A 22,573-nucleotide genomic window follows, 5' to 3' on the forward strand; every position below is an offset into this window, starting at 1 on the left:
ACACAGAACGAATACATCTTCCTTATCCACCTTTGATGACATTTCTATGTATCACTAAATAATTATTCTGATTCATATTTCAGTTTCCAGGAAGCTCCTGATGAGGGACTTATTGACTTTATGAGAATATTTCAACTGTGTTGTTTGACCTGATTTTTGTGTATTTGCAGCTAAATGTAATTTTGCATACATTATACTGCAATATTAACTACAGTCACAGCCTCAAACACTGTAAATATGCACTCTATTCATTGTGCAATACGGTATCAATCATTTTAAATTCACAATTCTTATAAATTCTTGAGAGGAAAAGCTTACTTAAGCTAAAAACATGATTTAGGATACTTTATGAGGTAATAAATTGCCTTATAAAGATTAAATCACTTTGTAAATGACAAATTAACTTCAATCAGGATCTGGTACTTGCAATTTTCTCTTCCTGTGTTGCATAATAATTGTAGGAAATATAAATTTTATGAAGTAAAATTCTTGTGCAGACAAATCTTAAGTCACCCAGACAGTAAAAAACATAAATTAAGTCTCACATCTATGTGAAAGTTCCTTTTCAACTATTAATTTATGCAAATAAATTGCTTTATTGTTTCACCAACGTAATAATGTTAAGCAACATAAATTTAAAATAAATAGTCAAAAAACAATTTCTGCACCAAGCAGGAAAGTGGCATGTTCAGTTGTAATGAATCAGAAATGCAAAAACATTTTTTTGTAAAATCTTTAACAATTAAACATCCTTCAAAAAAACATAAAAGGTTCATTCTTAATTAAACAAGTATAAGTTAGCTATGAGTTCCCACTGTCAGAGGAGGACACTGCCTTCTGCATCAGGGCAAAGTCTCGAGCTTCTTGTGGAGTGCGAATGTATGAATCGATCTCGCTGTCTGAGATTTCCTCGTCGCCGGTAACGTTCAGCACAGGCGGCTCCTCTCTCCTCCTCTTGGCATGAATCACACAGGGAGGAGCAAACAGGACCCTTTTACCCCAGTTTGGTTCCGGGTCTTCAGTCTGGTGAGAGTCATCTCCTTCTTGGTTTTCCATTCTGTCAGTGGGACAGAGTTGCACCACAGAGGAAGCGTCTGCAGTCTGATCCCTGCTCTCAGAGCGTTGGGAAGGTGCCACCTCCTCTGTTGGAAAGTTCAAAGCGCTGGCCTGAGAGCAATCAGCTTGCATCGCCGTCTCATGGGTTCTCAGAGCCCGAGTTAGCAGGGTGTGCCGATGCTCTAGAATATCCCCCACCAGCCGAACAACGTCGTCCTGAGTCACTGTTTCCCTGACCCAGGGAAGTTCCCGTCCAAGCTTACATAGCACTTCCTTCAGCTCTGTTATTCTCGTTACAGCTGGATTACGCTTTTGTACTTTGGCCAAGTGACAGAATTTGTCGAGGGAGAGCCTGAGGCGATGTTTGTTGGGGTTCAAAGACTGCCAGGCCAAATACGTTGCTGCCATCATGATCGGTAGGGGCCGTCGTCCGGTCACGATCCAGGAATCTCCTGCCAACTCCACCAACGCCACGGCTCGTTTGGTCAGCACCTTGGAGTCCTCTGCCAGCTCTTTAGTAACGTGTTGTGCACTTATTTTATATCTGTCAAACAAAAAATATTAATCAGATTTGACTGAAAATGTTTGTGAATTGTGTCTAAAGGGGCAGTATTCTGTGTTTTCCAACCACATGGTATCATTTTGTAGCACGATCGAGTAACTTTGTCACGTTCAGTTGTTATAAAAATGCTGTATATATCAAACATGACTCAAAAGAAATGTGACTTTGCAATTTAACGCCTTGAAATTAGGACTTTGTCCCGTTAAGACGTTCCTGCTCTATCCGACACGCTGCCTTCAGCACGTCATCGCATCAACAGTGCTCTATTAAGGGTTTACAAATGTTCATCGGAGCATTGGACTGAGAAATAGTTCACATAATAAGCTCAGCACCAAGTGTTTGCTCATTTCTGCTGCTGCTAGTTTGAAGCAGAAGTGGAGTTTAGTAGTCCTTATTCACAATGGTTAAGGACCATCCAACAGACTAAAAAGCACAAATGCACATCAAAAAGATGGAAAACCTCATTGTATGTTGCTGTTAATGTCTTTATACAGCAGTTAATGGTTGAGATGCAGGAAAACAACATAGAAAGGACACCAGGCCTGTCAATATTTTTTGCATGATGATGGTCAGTATGTCAAAGCACATCAGTATGAAGCCACCCTCTAACCCCACACCACACTTAGGACCCCTGATGATTTGCTGATGATCCACTCTAGCATCTCATTGAAAGTTTTGTGCATGCTCACTCATAGAACTCTTGCAGTGACTCCTGCACAATTATTTCAAGTAACCAAACATAAAAGAAGCTTCCACACCACTTACTCCTGAACATGTGCTCCTATGACATCTGCGATATTGATAAAAGGAGCCTGGATGTTCAGGATCTTGATCATTTCCTGGTATACGCCTCCCACCAGCGTCTGGTCAGCATCCAGGAGGCTGCTGATGGTTCCCAAAGTGATCGGCCAGTTCCGCTGCCTGCAGCTCACGTATACGCAGCAACCAGCAAGCACCTCCTTCCTCTGGAGGGTCACGTTGATGAAGCTCTCCTGCTGGTAGGCCTGCCTAAAATACGTCAATGCCAGATCCTCTATTTCACCGTTGAGCCGGAGAATCCGACACATTTCTTTCACGCGCTCCAGACCTTAATGTAAATGTAGCAAAAGGAAAAAAATGTAACTTTGTATGAATATTCCAGACTCAATATTTTTTCTTCTTTTAAATTAGATATTTTCCTGTAGTGATCTTAAGCTAGAGTTGAACAGGATTTCTGAAAGTCTTAAAACGATTTTTGGCTTCTTTCTTGTATTTTCTTTTATATTACTATTATTATTTTGTTTTGCTGACCAGTGAACATTCAGGTAGTGGTTCATTTAGGAAGAAAAATTATTCACAAATTATGGCAGAATCAATATCTGCAATACAGCAATAGCAAAAGATTGTTTCGATACAGTTGTTGGTATTTATTTTTATATTTAAAACACTATGCATGCAAGTTTTACAGAACATAATAGGTCTAGCTGGTTGGAGTGACTTCTACTACTATCTGTTCTCACATTTAATGTGTATTTTCAGCTAAAGCTCTGTAAGAGGGGTCAAGATTGGGATTAAAGAAAAGGGTCTAAAAAGGATGACAATAACATCTTTTTCTGATAAGCACAAGTATTAATAAATTCAAGACATAAACTAGCCAAGTTGTTTTTTTTTCTTGAGAATATAATATGTATTGTCTTGTTCGCACAAAACAAAGAAAAACTGTTTATTAAAAAACACCCTGTCTCAAAAGCACAAGTTGTTATTTTGCAGCTAACAGACACATAAAAAAATTCATCTGAACTAATAAGCAGATTTTAAAGCAACGTTTAGAAGAGAACCTGCTTTTTTCACCGAGGTTTTCATCATTCTTCAGGTCTTACTGAGAAAACTGGATTAAAAGAAGGACTAGTAAGCCTCAGGCCTAAAAACTATCCCAAACACACTTCATGTTGAAAAGAAAATGAAAAAATACATCTTGCAAAAAGATGACAAAACACATCAGAGGTGAATCATTCTTCAGTCTATCAACTTTGTGCTAAAAAAAAGGTTTGAAAAGCCTTCAGAAAGTCTAAAAAAGTACTGCGCAGGCCACTTTAAAAGATTAAAAGAAGGTCTGGCTCCTTGGGGGAAAATCATCTTGTAGTGGCTGAAGGCTTTTACGCAGTAAAAAGTGTATACATATAACGAGCATAAACTGCTTTGGGACAGAAGAGCTCACCTTTTATCAGATTGAGGCAGGGTTTTTTGGTCACTGCTGTGGTCCTGCTGTAGCTGACATCTGTAGAGAAAAAAAATACACGTCAACAATAAATTGAACCAAACGATCGGCATTTTACCTGGGAATCCATTGAAAATAACTCAAACATTAAAAATTCACCCGTTTACATTTTTGATCATTCCTCTTTTAGTCAACATCAACTTCTAACACTGGAACAAACTTCTTACTTTGTTCGAGGCTGATGTGTAGAACCGATTTCCCTCATCTGGTCCACATTTTAGCAGCATGAAAGCTGAATATATCGACTCAGACATGAAGCCTTAAGAGTATTCCCTCTCCTGACACCTTCCACATAAATTTGATGAAAAGCAAGTCAGGTGCTCCAACAGTATATTGAGGTAATATTTAGTTAACCCTTCACAGTGTGTTTCTGTTTTCATTTCTCATAGATTAAGCATTCAAGTGATGAAGATGAAGCAGTAGAGGAGGTATTTTACAGGTCTGTGTCTCTCAAGGCAAAGTAAATTAAATGTTTTATCTGGCACACACATTTTAGAAACAAATGTAATTCAAAATTGGTTTCACAGCAGGAAGAAAAAAGCAGGAAATTATTTTTATGACGGCAAACATAAATATTATCACACAAAAAACAATTAAATGTAAATTTCATGAGATGGAGAAAAGAAATTAAAAAAATGCTTGACTTTTAAAGACAGAATAAATCTTGAAAGATTTGTATTAAAGCTACACGTGATTTTCACTTTTTTTTTAAAATATGGTGGCACTTCTGATTTTCTTTCTCTTTTTTTGATATATTGAATTTAGTAAACACTTTGCTCACCAATATTGTGGCTGTGTTAAGGGCTATATAAATGATTTTATCTAGAATGATGAATAATACAGTTATCTGATCAATGGCTAATCTTTCTTAGTGATAATCTGCGTACTGTAATCTGAATAAATGCATGTATATATGAAACTAGGGTTGTTAATTGACATTTTCTATGAACGAGGTGTCCTGTTCCTACCTGTACCCCCCACCGGGTCATCGGCCAGGGTCCCCTCAGACACCACCGTGCCGCAGTCCACGCACACCAGCTGGGCTTGGCAGTAGAGATCATCGTCCACTATGTTGGAGGAGCCGCAGCCCGGACACTTCAAACCCGCTGCGAACATTTTCCAATCATAAACATCCACTTCTTTAACCTGGACTGCACTTTGTGACAACAGGAAGCGCGCTAGCGGTGTACGACCAACAAACGTAACCGGTGCGAAGCTTAGATGTCTCCGGGTAGAAATGACCGAGCTAACGACAGTTCCGTTTGGGAAATTACGCTTGAACGAGCGTTCAAGGATAATCCGATTATGCTTCAGTAAGCATATTATACAACCTTAGTTTTCCCTCTGCAATAATAAACAATGAAATGTGGTAGCAAGAATAAGAAGAGACCTCAGCTGTAGAATATAAAACTTATAAGACTGAGGTAAAAAGTTAGCATTCTGAATTCGCTAAATAAAAGTGAGTTGCGCTCCAAATGCAATGTAATTACTGTATTAGCATTGTCGTCACATTAAAATATGATTGTTAATGTTCAATTTTATGTATGTCAATTTCTATTTTCCATTGAAATTCTGCAGATTAGTATAATAAAAATACTAAGGGCACATTTGTTTTTCTTCTTTAGATAAACTCTAAAACTGTTAGATGCCAAGATTTTTTTAAATAAAAAAGTTCGAACTTTTTGTAGACTTTAAACCTGTTTTTACACACTGAAGTTCCCAAACTAATGTTTTTGCAGTGAATGCATCATATATATATATATATATATATATATATATATATATATATATATATATAGTGCAAAAAAAATGCATTCAAAACCATTTCACAAATGTTCATAGTAATTTGACATGCAACCAGAAAATAATTGAACATTATTTATTAAATACAATATAACCTACGTATGTGCATGTGATGTAAATGACATATTGGCTTATTCTGTTATGATTTCCTCATTCATGCCTTTTCATAACACTAACATATAACTGAATAAATGAAACAAGAAATAGATTTATACATTTTTAATTTTATTTTGCAAATATACAAAAACACCTCAGCCAGTTCCAGACAGTGTATATTTTTCAGTGTTTAACATTCAAAGATAAAGTGCTCTTGGTTTGCAGAATGCAAAGAAAAAAGGAGAAAAAAAAAATCTAATTACAGCACATAGTATAACATATAAGGCTCTTTTTGACCAGGCAAGGGGAAAAATGTTTGATTTAACCAGGCAGTATAGCAAGTCTTCTAAGCTTGAAATTTACGCTCTACATGAAAGCAATGGACATATATGAATATCCTTTTACACTTGATTGAAAGAGAGAATTTTCTTATATAAAAAAGATTTAATTGAAACTGCTGCAGTCATCACAGTAATAGTTCATCTTTTCTTTTTGATTTTTCTTGTTGATATATTAACCTTAAGGTTTATCCTACTACAAAAGAGCCAGCATTCAGCGATGAACATCTTTGGAAGCCAGGTCTTTCACGTAGTCGTGAAATGAATAAAGTCAGAGCACAGGGATCTGTTCTGATTCAGAGTGTCAGCTATAAATCCACTTAGGCAGACTTCTTTAAAGAGCTCATGGACATGAGGATACTTGGATTCTCTTCCATGACTCGCACCAGTAAGTTGTCAATGTACTGCTCCAGCTCTGATATCTTTTTATCTCTCTCGGAGAGCTGGCTCTCCTGTTTCAACAACAGAGCGATCAGTTCCTCTCGAGTTAGCTGGGAGTATGGCCCTGATCTCCCTGTGCCAATCTGTGGGAGGGACATGAAGTAAAGAGACAACGATAATCTTTGATCATGAAAACCAAAGGAAACGTCACAGCAATCTCTAGATTGGCATTAAACATTTAGCTAAAGTTGAAAAAAGAAGAATACATACGTTTGTTTTGTCCTGAACTCCATTACAGTCTAATTCTGTGGCTTTATCATTTCCAACTTTACCAACTGAGTCAGACTGCTGCTCCAGAGGATTAAGGGGTTTTACAGGCTGAAGTCTGCAATAACAAAAGGGTTGAGAATGAAACATGTAAAGAGAATGGCAAGATGAAGCAAAATGTCGTAAAGGCAAGGGAATTTGTTTAAAAATTACATATCAACTCAATGAAAGCCATCAACTATTGAAACCCTTTTTTTTGCATGTTATTTTTAGAAATGCTCAAACTCCTTCAGATTGCATCGCATCTAAATAATTTTTAAATCTCTCCATTTTTTAATGATTCATTGATCAATGCTCTCTGAGATGTGCAAAGCTTAGAATATTGTTTTATATCCCGATCATGCTTTAAACCTCTCCACAACTTTATGTTGTCCCGATTCTGTCTGCTGTAATCCTTGTTTTTTATGATGCTGTTTATTTACTAATGTTACTTTCTCAGAGGCTCTACTTCAAAATGCTGCAATTCTTTGTGCTTGTCCATCACATCAAATCCCAATGATGGTTCTGATTTGACAAAGTATGAACAACGATAATTTGCAAGGTACTGCAAACATACCAACGATTAAACTAGACAAATTAATGCTGAGGACTAAAGCGTCTTACCTGCGTGAAACTGCAGGAGGTCCCTCCTCTCTTGCACCAGCCATGGTCTTCTTGGACTCTTTGTTTGGATTCTCTTGGACCTGTACGTGACTTTTGACCTCTTGTGTGTTGCATGCCTTGTTTGGAGCAGTTTCTCCAATGTCATCTAAAACATCAGTTTCGCCATGGTTTCGACTGACAATGGAGCTTGAAGGAGTGTCATTGGGATCAGGCGGTAGGGGAGCTCGAGCTATTTTTGAGGATTTGACTTTAGCAGAATCTTTGTCAGCAGCTTGTGATTTCACAGGAGGCCAAACTGCTGGATTAGTTGTAACAAAGGTTGTTGCATCATTATGAACCGTGAGCTCATTTTCCTCATCATCATCTTCAAACGGGTTTAAACCACAAACAGCTCCGTCTTTAATCTCCACCACGCCTCTGTGAAGCTCATCTTCAGCAGTGCACGGTATGGATGGAGCAGGACGTTTATTGTGTTTGCCTGTTTCTTCTTGGGCAGAATCATGTTCCGTCGTGCTCTGGGTGTTTCTCAAATCTTTGGAAGACCTGTTTAGAGGAGCGATCATCTGCACTGAGCGCTGGGGAGCAACGCTGACAGTTTTGACATCTTTGTCTTTACTCTGCTTGTTAATTTGTGGCAGATGTTGTGTCGACGTCTCCTCCTCCTTCTGTTTCTGTCTGTCCAACTGATTCCTTCCCGGAGGCTTAGGAGCCGCTCTCTTTTCCCGCTGAATGTTAGTTGGATCCTTGTCCCTGGTGGAAGCTGTCCCGCTTTCCACTGATGACGCAGCTGACTGACATCTGAAAATGACAGAGATACAAGTGTGGGCAAAAGTTGGCTGTCAATTAATCAGACATTCCACAGTGACGCAAAAATACTGAGTCAAGAAAACATATTCAAACACAAATGTTTCCATTTTTATTCAGTGTATTCTGATATACTACAAATAGTCTGTTGTGTTATTTAGAGTTTAATACACATGAACATTATATATATATTTAAATTAGTAATCCAATTCAGTTGCCCATTTTTGGATTAAACCACAAACACTGCACAAGAAGAAATGTTTCATGATATTTCTATTCTGACCACTGTACAGTATTTTATTGTAACTATTGATTTTTTAAAATCTTGTATATCTAGTCTTGCTACTACCCCTAAACTTCCCCTCTTTGGTCTGTTTCTATGTGATCCTTATTTCCACCAAAGAGACTCTCAAAAGCTTTTAGATCCCTTGGCCATCTCACGCACAGTCCAATGTAGATTATTAATATTTTATGTGATAAGCTAACACAAAGTGGTGATGGCGATCAAATGGAAGGAAAATAATGATCTGGCTTTTATGGAAGAGTAGCAAGAAGAACAGCACCGCTCAAGACTGCCATAAGAAGTCCTATTTAAAGTTTCCTACTGATGCTTGCAGTAGGAAATACTGCAAGCATCTGAAAGTGGGTACTTGGATGCCTTCTGTTAATTATGCTATGTAACCATCACTACACATCTTTCCTATAGTGATTCATATTGAGGGAATGATTTTCTTTAGCACAGACAGAGAAGAAGTTCAGAGTTGATAAGAAGATGATTGAAAGAAAAGCACAAAGGGCAATCCTGGAAGAAAATCTGTTAGCAGCCAGAAAATAAAGATTAACCTTTCAGTTCAACCACCCTAAAAATATATATAGAGCTAGAGAGTTTAGATTGAAGTGTTTCCATGTGTTAGAACGACCTAGTCAAAGTTAAGACCTAAATCCTATTTAGATTGTGAAGAGATTTGAAAATTAATGTTTACAGATGCTTTCCATCCAATATGAGTTTCAGCTGCTTAAAAATAAATACATAAATAAAAGCAATCAGATGAAATTGTAGTTAAATATTGGCTTGGGTAGGTGTTGATGCAAATGCCAACTAAACTTTAGAGGTCTTGAGCTTTTTAAAAAATTCCTTCCACTTCATTTAAACTAACACAAAATAAAATGCATATTTCACAATATCCCAAATAAATACAGATATTTGTCCCTGCAATGTGATGAAATGTTAAAACTCTCAAGAAGGATGAATACTCTAGCAGTGAACTGTAAACAGCTTCTTCACATAATACTTGATACAATGAGGCAAGGCTGTGAAATGCTCTTCATCCTTCAGCCCAGGCTGCTCTCTCCTTCAAACTAACACATGAGCTCAAAGCCATGCAATATTTATGCAGGTATCAGCCGCCTGTTGCATTTAGAAGAGAAGTGTTGAGACGATCGGTCACAGAGCTCTAACAGACTGAAAAACGAGATATGGGAAACGTTCAGATGAACACTAATATTTTCATCAAGTATTTAAATCCCTATTCACTGCCTCTTTTATTGTTCTGCAGGCTAACGTCAGCTACATCTCAATCCTTCAACCACAATGTAACCATTTAAATAATTAATACTTACTCCAATACATTTAAAACTACTTTTAGTAATTGATTTTAAGCTTTGTACAGAAGTTCATTGTTTCCAAATATTTATCATTTAAAATCAATCTTTCAAATTTACATTAGTTGATGCAAATTTCTGAAACGTTTTTTAAATATCTCCTTTATCCTTTCAAGTAAGCTGGCCTCTCTTCCTGTTGTCCCATGTTCCTACACAAGTTTTCCCCTTAAAGTTTAGTCCAATCCTTGGTGTTTACATTATTATCTTAAACAAAACTTCACTGTAAAATTACAGCAAATATTTCTGCAGCAAATATGTAATCCGCACAAGCAAGAGGACTGCAGAAAGGAATCACACAAAGGAGGAAGTAAGCATGAAGTGAGTAAGAACATCTGGATGTGGGGTTAGAAGAACACAAGACAGAAAAGAAGATGGACACAGAAAGGGGAGTAGGAGACACATTTCAGACAATGAGAGAGAAATATAGTCTAGAAATCCTCTTTTCCTGCTTTCTATGACTTTCCACACCTGGAAAAAAGTGGAATCAAGCTCCATAAATTTAAAGAGTGAAACTGGCATTTCTATATACAAATTATTTTGTGTCTGCATTGATGTCGCTCAAAAACTAAACGCACACACAAAAAAAAACAAGCAAAAAAAAAGCTATGATTTTTCCTGCGCTGAATTAAATTTAGGGGTCCACTGTGGGGGAATTAGATAGCAACTAGACAGATGTGGTGTGAGTCACTCTGTGTGGCGTTTGCATGTCGTTGCCAACCATCCATAAAACAACATGTTGGCCTAATTGGTCACCGTGTCCCGCCTCACTGACCACTGGAGACAAAAGTATCTTTTGAATGTAAGCATACTTTTCGTTTTTGAACATTTCTGCTTTTAATGTAACAATTGTAATATTATTCTAATTTTAAATGTAATTTTCATTAACTTTAAGTGGAAAATTACTACAACAGAAATAAACCCTTTCAAATGTCAGTGTAATTAATCTATGTATATTTTTCACAGTCATAACTTTTCTGAAATAAATCGACTTTTCAATAACATTCTAATTTATTGAATTGGTGTGTACTTTGATCCATTTACTTCAGTTTGGGATGCACATATTTTGACAGACTGAATGAATGACAGATTATTTGTTTAGCCGTTTTTCTGGTTTAAGAAGCAAAGTTCCGGCATAAACTTGAAATCCAGTTACCGTCACATGCCTTTTGATGCAATAAATCCAGTCATCCTGCATTTTTGTTTGTTGTTCTTAAGACTTTCAAGAACAGAGATTCAAAAGTTGATGACAGCTTGGAGAAAATATATCCCAGATGTGCGCCAGGAGCACAAAGGCTACATGCAGACTGACAGTTTAAATTTTGTATGTGGAATCCTTGCGAGCAAAATTTGTGAGCAAGACATGCTGACGAAGTCAAGGTGGAGGTCAAGGTGGAGCGCTTCTCTGACGTGTGGATGCAGGAATATATTCCTGAATTCAACATCTCTCCAGAAAAAGAAGTGAGAGTAAAAATTTGATGGACTGCTGGAGTTAAGTTGGCAGATATTTCAGTGGAGAAACACCAAAAGTGTGCCAGTGAATACAAGCTGCAAGTTTTCATTAGTGATCCATACATCAGGTTCTTTTTGAAGCTGTGCATGTTACCCAAACTTCATCCTGCAAAGTCATCATTTACAGAGGCTTAACAGGACAAGAGCAAAAAAAATTAGAACCATTGTTTTATTTCCTTTTCAGAGTATCCCATCATATCCTGAAATATTTTCCCTTTGAGGATTATTAAAGTAGAAAATGATAAACTGCTGAGCCTTTCCTAGAAATAGTTCACTCTGCAAATTTAAACAGAATACTGTATAATCACATATATCATATTGATGCCATGTGCAGAATTAATTATTCTTAGAAGAATAAGTAAAAGGGAAACAACCACATACACTGGATGAGGTGAGGAACATATTTTTAAAGATTTATGGTGAGAAAAGATTTGTCATTTCAACCAATTATGCTGAATCATCAGTGAAATACCAATTGAATATTGATCCACTAACCTTTGATCATCAGATTTTGCTTTAGACAATTTGGGAGTTTCCTCAGGTGGAGCGAAGTTTTCATCAAAAGGATTAGTGGAAATGATTTCTACAGGAACTCCCATTTTGATTTTTGTTCCAACACTTTTCTCTTCTTCTTTTATTTTGTTTTCCTTCTTTTCTTTTGCCAACTTTTCCTGCTTCCTTATTTCCTCTTCCCTTCTTTCCTTCTCATTCCTCTCCTCCCTCCTTATTCTCTCCTCTTCAACCCTCATTTTCTCCAGTTCCTCTTCTCTTTGTTTCTCCGCTTTTATTCTCTCGTCTTCTGCTCTTTTTCTTTTTTCCTCCTTTAGCATTTTTGCTTGCTCTTCTTTCATTCTCTCTTCTTCTTTTCTTTTTGCTTGTCTCATTTCATCTTCCAACCTTTGTTTCTCAGCCTTCTCCTCTTCCTCTCTTCTTATTTTCTCTTTCTGGATCTGTTCTTCTTCCTCTCTTTTCACTTGCTCTTCTTCAGCCTTTCTTCTCTCCTCTTCCTCTTTTCTCATCTTTTCTATAGCCAGCTTCTCCAGTTCTTCTTGCCTTCTTTTACACTCCTCTTCCTCCTCTTTTTTCTTCCTCTCTTCCTCCTCTCTTCTGATTTTCTCTTTCTGAATCCTATCCTCCTCCTCCCTTCTTGCACGCTCTTCTTTGGCCTTTCTTCTTTCCTCTTCTTCTTGTCTCAGCTTTTCTTTAGCCAACTTCTCCTCTTGTTTCCTCCTCTCCTCTTCCTCCCTTTGCATCTTTTCTTGCTCTTCTCTTGCTCTCCTTTCCTGTTCCTCCAGTTCTTTCCTCTTTGCTAACTTTTCTTCACGTTCTTTCCTTCTCATCTCTTCTTCCACCTTAATCCTTTCCTCTTCCTCTTTTCTGAACTTCTCTTCAGCCTCAATCCTTTCTTCCTCTCTTCTCTTTTCTTCCATCAGCCTAGCTTCCTCCTTTTCTCGACGAACCTTCTCTTTTTCTTCCTCTATTCTCATCTTTTCCTTCCTAAGCATCTCTTCTTCCTCCCTCCGTTTCTTTTCTTGCTCCGTTTTCCTTCTCTCCTCTTCAGCTCTCTCTTGTTCCCTTCTGACTTTCTCTTCTTCAATCCTCCTTTCTTCTTCCTCCTTCAGTCTCCTTTTTTCTTCAGCTAATTTATGCTCCTCTTCCTGCCTCCTCCTCTCTTGGGCCCTTTCCTCTTCCTTGATTCTTTCTTCTTCCTCTACTCTCCTTTTTTCTTCTGCCAGTTTTTGTCGCTCTTCCTCCTCTTTCCTGACCTTTTCCTCCTCTTCTCGTCTAAACTTTTCTTCAGCCAACCTCTCCAGCTCCTTTTGTTGTTTTCTGACGGCCTCCTCTTCCTCTTCCCTCATATCCTTTTCCAACTTGGCCTTTTCTTCTTCCTCTTTTCTTAAATCGTTAATATTTTCATCTTCTTCCTCTTTCTCTTCCTCATCTTCTTCCATCCAGGGTGAATACTCCCTCACTGCTTTAAGTGAATCCACAGATGGAGACGGGTTTTCCGGGACATCCTCCATTGATCCGCGTCCTGAACTTGACAGGCTGAAGCTGGATCCGGCGCGAGACGTCCGAGGCGGCGGCTCCTCGCAGTAAACATGGCTGCCGTTGATGCACAAATTACTTTGCTCCTGTTTTTGTTGGGCAGAGGATGAATCTTTGCTGTCAGAGCTGCTGGAGTGCTTGTGTATCTTGAACTTGAACTTCTTTTTGCCTGAAAACACACAAGGAAAATTAACATGCATGCAGAAAGTTAATGAAGGGGTTATAGAAAAAATGCTGACCCTCAGAGGGGTCCACGTTTAGCCCAGATGATTGGCTCCCGCTCAGCGAGGAGTTCTTCGCAGGCAGGACGGACATGGACTGAGACAAATTCTTCTGCAGGTTGGATTTAGGAGAAAACAAAGACATCCTTTTGTTTTGCTTCGATTTTCCTCCCTCTCCACCTCCACTAGCGTCCTCTTCTTCGCTGTCTGTCAGAACCTGAGTGGGCGAAGGCACCACACCTGATGAGGAGTCTTGCTCCTTTTTCTTTCCACGGACTTTATCCTTAAGCTTTCCCAGCCGGGAGCGGGACTTCCCTGCAGCGGAGAGGTCGAACATGCTGGCGGTCATGTTGTTTCTCATAAACTGGACGTCCAGAAGGACCTCTCCACGGTCTTTGTCCGGCTTACCGGTTTTATCCAGCAATTTAAACCACCTGGAAAAGAAACACATATTAGAAATCCATCCTTATATGAACACTGTTGTTGTATGCACATATTATTCTGAAGAAATAAATAAAGATAAAAGATTTCCATTCAAATTCCGGATTACAGCTGCAAAAGTATTGAGACTAACTCAACTTTTTTATGTAATGTTATAACCACAAACCTCAAGCTGTTTAATGAGATTTTATGGGGCAGACCAGCACAAACCGGCGTTTGCAAAGTGAAAGAGAAATGATTTGTGGTTTCAAACTTTTATTTTTTTAGACACAAAGATTTGGAAATTGAGGTCCTGATTTCAATCAGGCCATCACCTTTCAGTGCAGCTTGGGTCAGATTGCATAGAGAGAATCGGTAGTGATGCATTTTAAAGTCTTGCTACAGATTCTCAGTTGGACTTAAATCTGGATTTTGGGTGGATCGTTCTACTTTGCTTTGATCTAACACTTTCAGTCTGGGCTGCAAGTTTAGTGTCATCGTCCTGCAGAAACATGACCCTCGACCGCAACCAAGTCTTTTGCTGCCTCAAACAACTTTTCTTCCATGATTAAACCATTTTAGCATAATATATGTAAGGGTGCTTTCGCACCTTGATAATTGAGGGAAGACTCAGTTCAAAGAACATGAAAAAATATTTCTTGACATCACAGAGAGGTATTGCAAGGATTTTTTTTAACAGTTTTCAGACCACATGTATCATATATGGCATTTCTTCTCTTTGGAAACAAAAAGAAAACATCTCTACATGTGTTTTGAAATATTCCATGAGTAGAATGAGATGCAATCAGTTTTCATTTGTGCATAATAGCAGCTTAGTTAATAGATGTTGAGTTTGCATTCAGTTTACCGACTTTTGATCCAAGTCAGAGGAGGAATTAATTCAGTTTTCTACAGGAAGGGATTCTCTGACAGTTTGGATGTTTATAATTAAGTTTTGATGATAAAACCAACAGGAATTATTAAACAGAGAGGAATAGGAAAGCTCAAATTTAAGATTTAGAAAGCAAACAAACTTTTTCTTCTTGATATAAAGAACTTGCAGATTTAATCTTAAATCACTTCTTGTTTGAGACACAAACATCCCTTCATGCTCCAGACATTTAAATCCACTGAAAATTAACTCCTGAATTAGTTCTGTTCTCAAACCAACCAGATTAGTCTTTGCTTCCCACAGAATTTACAAGCAACAAATCTCCAGTTTACCCCATTTTTTACCTTTTAAACAATTGGTGTAAAACAGAAAGAAGTAAACAGCACTACAAAGAAACTCTAAATAAACTGATTGTCGTCAATAGAAAGGTGCCCCACCTTCATACTGGTTGTGAAACAATTGATGTTTGGTGGTCGACAGCACAATTTTTACAAAGAAAACTAAAAGAGCCCACTCAGCATTAAATAAATGCCTATCGGGCAAAAAGCTGAGGTCAGCTCACCACTGAGAAAACGGCTTCGGCTGAAATCTGGATTCTAAAGGAAATGAGGAAATCAGGAAGGGGCACTGTGAGTGTAAGCAGAAACATGCTGAGCTGTAGCTGCAGGCGTTTCTTTGTTTTAAGAACACCACTGTCTGGGCATGTTTTCATAGTTTTGAGTTTATATATGACACACAGTATTTACTCCCTGAATTTACAAGCTTCCCAGGAGGCAACAGACATGAAATACCTCAGAGGATTGCTCTCCTCTCATTGTCCTGCACAAGTTATGTTGCTTAGATTTGCTCTCCTCCTCCTTCCTCAGGAATGCTTCAGATGTGTGGCACAAACAAAATTAAGGAGGGAAGCCGCCTTTTCCTGGAATTTGATACACGGTTCAGTCACTGCTGTCACAGCCATCCCCCCCCAGCCTCCTGCTCACTGATGGGAAAACTGGAAATTATCTGCACATTTCAGGCCTTGAGATTGTAAATAATCTGTGCATCCAGCTTGATTTATTCAAAAACATCCTTCAGATATGCACTGCTAAATAGATATTGGATTTATCATGTGGAGGTGAGAGGGAGGAAGATTAATAGAAAATACTCCGCTTTTTTTTTTATTTCTATGCATAGACAAGTCTTCATTTTATTAATCCTGGCATCTTTTGGACAGTTTCACTGGCAGATTAGATCAGATTTTCTTAGACTAGCTGTTTAGCTCTTTCATTCTGTGCAAACTAGACACTTTTCTGAGCTAAAAGAATTTAAAAAATATAGATATGTAGACAAACCCTCTATATTCTGCTGCAGTAATAAATTAAAGAAAAACAAATCCAAACGTGTGAAAGTTTTTAACATAATTTAAAGCAAAAAATTCTACCCACCGCTAAGAGATTTGAGCTCTCATCGTATTTGTAAAAATTTGCAAGTTGTTCTGCTTAATAAGCTCACCCTCCAGGAGTGGATTTATTAATCAGCTCTGGGCTCCACCAAGCACCAGTCTGTGTGTTGAATAATCAACACCTAGACCACAGAAGAAGACCTTCAAAGAGAATCAGCGCACGCTCTGTGACATCTCCAACATTGATGGTATCCAAGTTCAACACACGGCTAAATGTGAATTTGGCAAACAAATTTCCAAATGGCACCTCATGAAATTTTACACAAGGTCTGCAAACATGGTGCAGATTTATATTTTGGACTGAATTCTTAAGTAAGTAAACATTTCCTCTAATAATTTGTTATCTTTGCAAAGTCTTTATTTCCTTGACTCATTGACTGAATACAGTCATATTCAATAAATCAGAATATGAAGTCCAACAAGGTTTATTTGATTAAAAAGTACATTTAGAAGATAACTTTTAAGCAGATACAAAATATAGTTTTTATTAAGCTCACATTTGTGTATTAAAATGTTTTTTATTGGTCTGATAACATTATAGTTTTAATGTTGTGTTTTTTATTAACTGTAAGCAGAAAATCATAATTAACAGAAATAAAGGTTGGAAGACAACAGCTACATTTAGCCACACCTTCATTCCTTTGCTTATTTCTGCCAGTTACATCAATAATCATATTTTCAGAGAGGAATCTGGACAAATCAGTGAATTGAGAAGTAAAATTTATGACAGCTATTTTTCTCTTAAACCAGGGAGACGCACCTATGGCATATTCTGCTCTAAACAGCCATCAGTCATGGAAAACTATTCAAGATATTTAATCCAGATCATCCCTGACTTCAAGAACGGGAGAGTAACTCTTAATCGTAGTAGTAATTAGTATTTACTTCAGGATCTCAATTTTCTGGATATTTTAAAATTAAGCCTAAAAGTTAGAGTGGGCATTTTACTGTTTGTTTAGTATTGTACAACAATAGAGCATCTACACCACGGGTCACAAAGCCAGACACACTACAAATAAGACAAAAAGAGAAGAAGCAAGTTCCTCAAGTGAAATCAGAGGGGAAGTTGCAAAAGCATTTGGGTGGAGCCCAACATACTCTGCATGAGGTGGAATTAAACTGGTGCTTGCTCTACAGATGATTTTTAACCTCTCTGAGCTGATACAAAGTGTGCTACTTTACTGGGCAGACAGTACCGGAGGAGAATGATAGATGACTTAACATTTTTATTTCTTTTTCTTGCAGATACCCATCGTACTTGCTCTGGACACATCCTTCCTGGCCCGCTGATAACACAATGGCCCCGAGTGACTCAAGAATTTCTTATCTCACAGCACAGCTGGGAGTGGGAGAACAGCTGAATAAGTAACAATGTAGCAGGAAGAAAGTCCAAGGACTAAAACTGTCCGAGTCATGTTACTGGATCAGAAAGGCCAAAAAGGAAGATAAGAAGAGCTTTTAATGGTGTGTTTAGAATCATTCTTTCAAAAGGGGCTTATAAAACCACTTCATTAAAAAAAAAAATTGTGAACAAGTACAGCAAGTTTTACTGCACTTATTCAGATTCACAGAGGGTCTAAATTATCCTAAAGGCAAGATCCTGGCCTAACTCTGGCTGGAGGATTGACCATAAGCTGACTGGTTTCCTGGCAGAGTCTTGGCTTTCAAACAGTCCATACATTTTCAATGTGGCTGATGTTCAGGATATCCCAAAGGCTCCATGTTAGCCTGATTTATCCATTAGAAAACCAGGCTTAATGTGCATCTGGGAACACCGTCCACCAGGACCACACAGTGCTGTGCTGTTTCTAGTCATCTGTTGCTGTTGAGTTGAACTGAAAATTTAGAGCTAATACTTTATTTCACCAAGATTGTGCAACGCACCAATACAACAGACAGTGAGACAAACCCTCAACGTAATGATGACGACTCCTTTGACAACATATGGCCTGCAGTCTGACTGTATGGTCACAGTCATTGTCTGTCTGGAAGACCAATTTGTGCCCAAGTCTCTATTTCCTGGCTTCATTTTTTAGCTTAATCATACCACATGATATAACTCCAAAAATGTTTGCTTTTGGAGTTTACAAACTGTCTTTGTTGCTTTTGGAATGATACCTTTTTCCTCTCTGAGTGGCATTTCAGCTCATATTGCTTCTCAACTTGTTTCAATGTAGAAATTGTTTTCTTTTTCTCTTACAGTTTGTTCAATTACTTTTGTAAGGCGGGTGCACCTTCATTTAACTCAGATGTTGCGAATTACAAAATCAGAAGCTCCTAAAAGCCATGATATCATTATCTACATGTTCCCAAATTGCTTAAAAGGCAGTTTGGTAATCTTTGTGTATGTAAACTTCTGAAATTGATTAACATGATATTGATGAAATAAATAAATTATTTCAATTTATAAATAGAATAATTTCCTTTACTCCAACTGTGATTTAATGTCAAACAGGGAGAAAAGAATCATTTACACAAATAGTTTCAGTTTATGTTTGAGCCTTACTCAGAAAATAGATTGGTTTAAATAAACAATGAAGTTGAAAATAATTAAAAGCACTGCGATTTCTTGTGTTAATTTACCTGCTGCTCACAGTCGCTGTGCTTTAATCATTGACTGCAGATTGTTTGTGAATCATTAGCCTTTGCAGAGATGGCAGTTGTATTGTTCTAATATCTGAAAAAGTTGAAGTTTGATGATGTGCAATTTTCACCAAGACAGACAGTCTCACATTTTACAGAAGCCACAGATGAAAATGATGAAATAGGAATACAAATAGGCTGATTCTACCTGCTTCATGTTCTATTTCATTACTTCCTGGCGCTCTTTTCCTATAAAAAACAGGAATGGAGGGGAAAATGACACGATATGTTGACATTTCTTTCCCTGCCATCGTGACCTAATCTTCACCCAACTTTAAAACTTTATTCTAAATTGATAATCATAGTTCATGAACTGCACTGTGGTGAAACAAGGCCTTCCTAGTTCACAGTTAAACCTCAGTAGTTCAGCTGTGAAAAACTGACCTTCCTTGACTTTCACTGTTGTTGTCAATGTTTGTTTTCTCATTGATAAAATGGTCAGGAATGTGAGGCCAAAGCTGGAGGGAGCTCACAGAAAGATCAACACAGATGAGCTGTGTCAGATTTCACTGCAAAAGAAACACGCAGAGATCCTCTTGTGTTAAAGACGATCGCTGATTTTCATACGGCTAGTTATAAATGGAGAGAACGAGGCAGATTTTTTACATATCTTAGTAAGCTAATAAATCCATGGCACTGGAGATTAAACTTTTAAAACAACTAGCAAGGTCCAGTCAGCTATTATAATCTAGTTTAGAGGGAAAAACATGATTCTTTAAAGTCAGGTTAGGTTTATTGAACTGGGTTATGCGGCTGTTAGCGTTTTAATAGCAAGACTGAAAAAACACACGGTGGAGGCAGAGAAACCTCCGATGTAAAGAGACAAGTGTTAATGGGAAGCAGAATAGAAAAAAAGAGAACTATTGTTCATAGCAGAGTTTGTAACCTCTGCTCACTGATTTGAGGTTTTGCCATAAAGCTAACAAATGGTGCGTGAAAAATTGTGAAGGTCATAGAGACTGTTTGGTCGTCTTAATTCATCATGAAGGGGTTTTCCAAGATCACCAATGCTATTGTAGAGGCAAAAACATGATCATTTCTAAAAGAGGTAGAAATCAATTTGTGCCCAGTAAAGATTTTCCTTCTTAATTTAATTTAATGAACATTTGGTGTGTAGAAAGACTTTCAAGTTCAAAAAAATATGTGAATTCTGGATATTCTTCTTCTACAAAGTTTATATCGTTTTTCTTTCTGTATAAAGGGAAATAAATAAGCTCAGTCAATGAAAATTAATCTCTGAACCAACTGCATCCATTTGCTTGAGTAATGCTGCTTGGCATCCTCCAAGGCTGCAACCAAGGCAACAAATCCTCTAAGCTGCAACGCTGGGAGTGGGCAACAATCGGAAACCAAACCCACGTAAATGGGCCTGTGCAGTGATGCATGGTTGAGCGTGTGCGATCTCAAAGGGCTCGAAGGTGCAAAGATCACAGATTCTTCCGATTTAAACACACAGGACAACTTTTCACAAATGCTGCTGCTGGTTTGGTTGTCTGCTATTTAAAAATCGAGACTTTACTTATGGGATTATGGGAGTTTGAAGCTCTGAGACCACAGAGGTTCAGCATGACTGACAGCAGAACCAAAAAAAAAAAAAAAAAACAGAAGTTATGTCTCTGTGGCGCAGGTGGAAGGCAATTACTTTCATCTGCCAATATTTAGTTATAAAGAAATGCAAACTCACTAAAACTTTCTGCTCAATGTTTATTCAGGAAAACCAGAAGGCCAGTAGTTATATCTGTCTGCATAACAACTTTAAACTATTGGGCTGTACTTTTATATTTCTTTCTAATCTGGTGTTAGTAGATCTAATTTAAATTCAGTGTGATTTTTTTTTTTTTTTTCCACAGTGAACTTACTCTGTCTTGTTGCGGGTTTTGTCCTCACTGAGCTGCAGCAGGTTGATGACAGCCTGACCCAGCAGCTTGTCAGGTCCCACCAGAGCGCGGTGCAGGACCTGGACGTGCAGCGTGCTGCGGTCCTTCCCGCCACCTCCTCCCCCCTGAAGCAGCAGCGGTGGCAGGTCAAAGGAGGCTTCCTCTTTCCACGCCGGAGCCACGCTTTTCTCCACCACCGACGTCTGGTACTTCTCCTTGCCCACTTGCATAACCGCGTACGCGTCATTGGTGCCGCTTTTCCCCTTTATCCTGAGGCCTCTGGCTTGGAGCACCGTTACCTGGACGCTTGTGGGACTCCACTGCTGATCCGCTAAAGACATGCTGACAGCACCTGCTGCTGCTGGCGCCGTTACAGAGAGAAACACCAAAACGCAGCGCAGCCAACACACCACCAGGCTCGCCGCGAAACCGCGGAGGAGGAAGGAAAAGTTAGTTAAAGAGCCCAGCAGGACTTCAGGAACCAGCTGATTGGGCGTGGTCACATCAAGAGGGGGGCCTAGGTTTGGAGAAGCCACGCCCACCTCAAACTGACAGGTGGGTGGATCAATGAGCTTCACTATGAATGAACCACACCTGTCAGTGCAGTCAGAATCAATACATTGGAGTTTCCGTTCCTTTGAGGCTCATTCATCAGATTAGAAGTACCTTTAGAAAACAACAATCTTTAAGCAGGTTTAGTTAAACCCACATTTGAACCACGATAATATAATGGTGTGGACTTTTTTAAGTTCAAGTTTCAACTGGGAAAAAAAATCATTTTGTTACTCTGCTCCTTCAATGCTGCGCACACTGCAATTCAAAATTAAGATAAAAAGAGAAAACTTCTTATGAAACTTGCTCTTGTTTTTAGCTCAGATTTTAATTGTTTTAATCAAAACTCTTGCAAATGAGATCTTGGATCTCAATGCAACAATCTGTATAAATACAAGAAAAAAAAGTAATAATTTAATTTTAAATGGCTCGTTTCCATTGGCAGTAAGAGGAAAATCCTCATTATTAACAAAATTAAGGGATACGGATCTGAAGGAAGTGTTTCATTTAGCAAAAGTTACTGAAATTGATTACTTAATAATAATTCAATGATGATTTTGATTATTCAGTTGGCATATATGTATATAATATATAATAAAAGTCAAAAATGTAGGTAGAATATGCTGCCTACATTTACTTTCCTTTCTATATAGAAAGTGCTTGATATAATCTCTGAATGTTCAACCTGTCAAACAATGACAGGTCACATTCTTTTTTTAAATTTGTTTTAGCATTTTTACATATATTCTGTGTTTTTGCCCCTTGCCTTAAAAGGCGAGTGCAGATCCCTCAATCCTAATGAGCAGTGAGGCTTCACCTGTGTCTCCATGTTTTTCGTTTTGGACCTCCGTACTCGTTATAGAACTGAGTTTCTGCTTCTTCTTTTGCATCCATTAGGCTTCCTCATCCTCAAAATGATATACCTAGAAAATGTATTTAGCTCCGATGTAGATTTGCTGTTTTTGTGAAATAGTGACTCCTGCTGTTAGAGGGAGGCAAACAAGAGAAAAACACTTATTGAAATTTGATAATTCAGTTCAGTTTTATGTTTGTAGCGATAACATCTCAAGGCACTTT

General features: G+C 38.1%; 2 protein-coding genes across 2 annotated transcripts; both read right to left on the minus strand.

Annotated features, from left to right (window-relative positions):
- Window positions 1-580: 580 nt before the first annotated feature.
- On the minus strand, window positions 581-5,090 carry brf2 (BRF2, RNA polymerase III transcription initiation factor subunit). Its single transcript, XM_005812814.2, has 4 exons — window positions 4,844-5,090; window positions 3,816-3,875; window positions 2,384-2,705; window positions 581-1,600 (listed from the first exon to the last, which is right to left on the minus strand). The coding sequence occupies exons 1-4, from the start codon at window positions 4,989-4,991 to the stop codon at window positions 802-804; spliced, it is 1,329 nt and encodes a 442-aa protein (XP_005812871.1). The 5' UTR covers window positions 4,992-5,090; the 3' UTR covers window positions 581-801.
- A 796-nt stretch (window positions 5,091-5,886) lies between these two features.
- Window positions 5,887-21,410, minus strand: LOC102224200 (trichohyalin). Its single transcript, XM_023338450.1, has 6 exons — window positions 20,927-21,410; window positions 13,687-14,102; window positions 11,894-13,616; window positions 7,424-8,221; window positions 6,764-6,878; window positions 5,887-6,636 (listed from the first exon to the last, which is right to left on the minus strand). The coding sequence occupies exons 1-6, from the start codon at window positions 21,283-21,285 to the stop codon at window positions 6,433-6,435; spliced, it is 3,615 nt and encodes a 1,204-aa protein (XP_023194218.1). The 5' UTR covers window positions 21,286-21,410; the 3' UTR covers window positions 5,887-6,432.
- Window positions 21,411-22,573: the final 1,163 nt, after the last annotated feature.

This window comes from Xiphophorus maculatus, chromosome 8 (assembly GCF_002775205.1).
Source record: "Xiphophorus maculatus strain JP 163 A chromosome 8, X_maculatus-5.0-male, whole genome shotgun sequence".
NCBI lineage: Eukaryota > Metazoa > Chordata > Actinopteri > Cyprinodontiformes > Poeciliidae > Xiphophorus > Xiphophorus maculatus.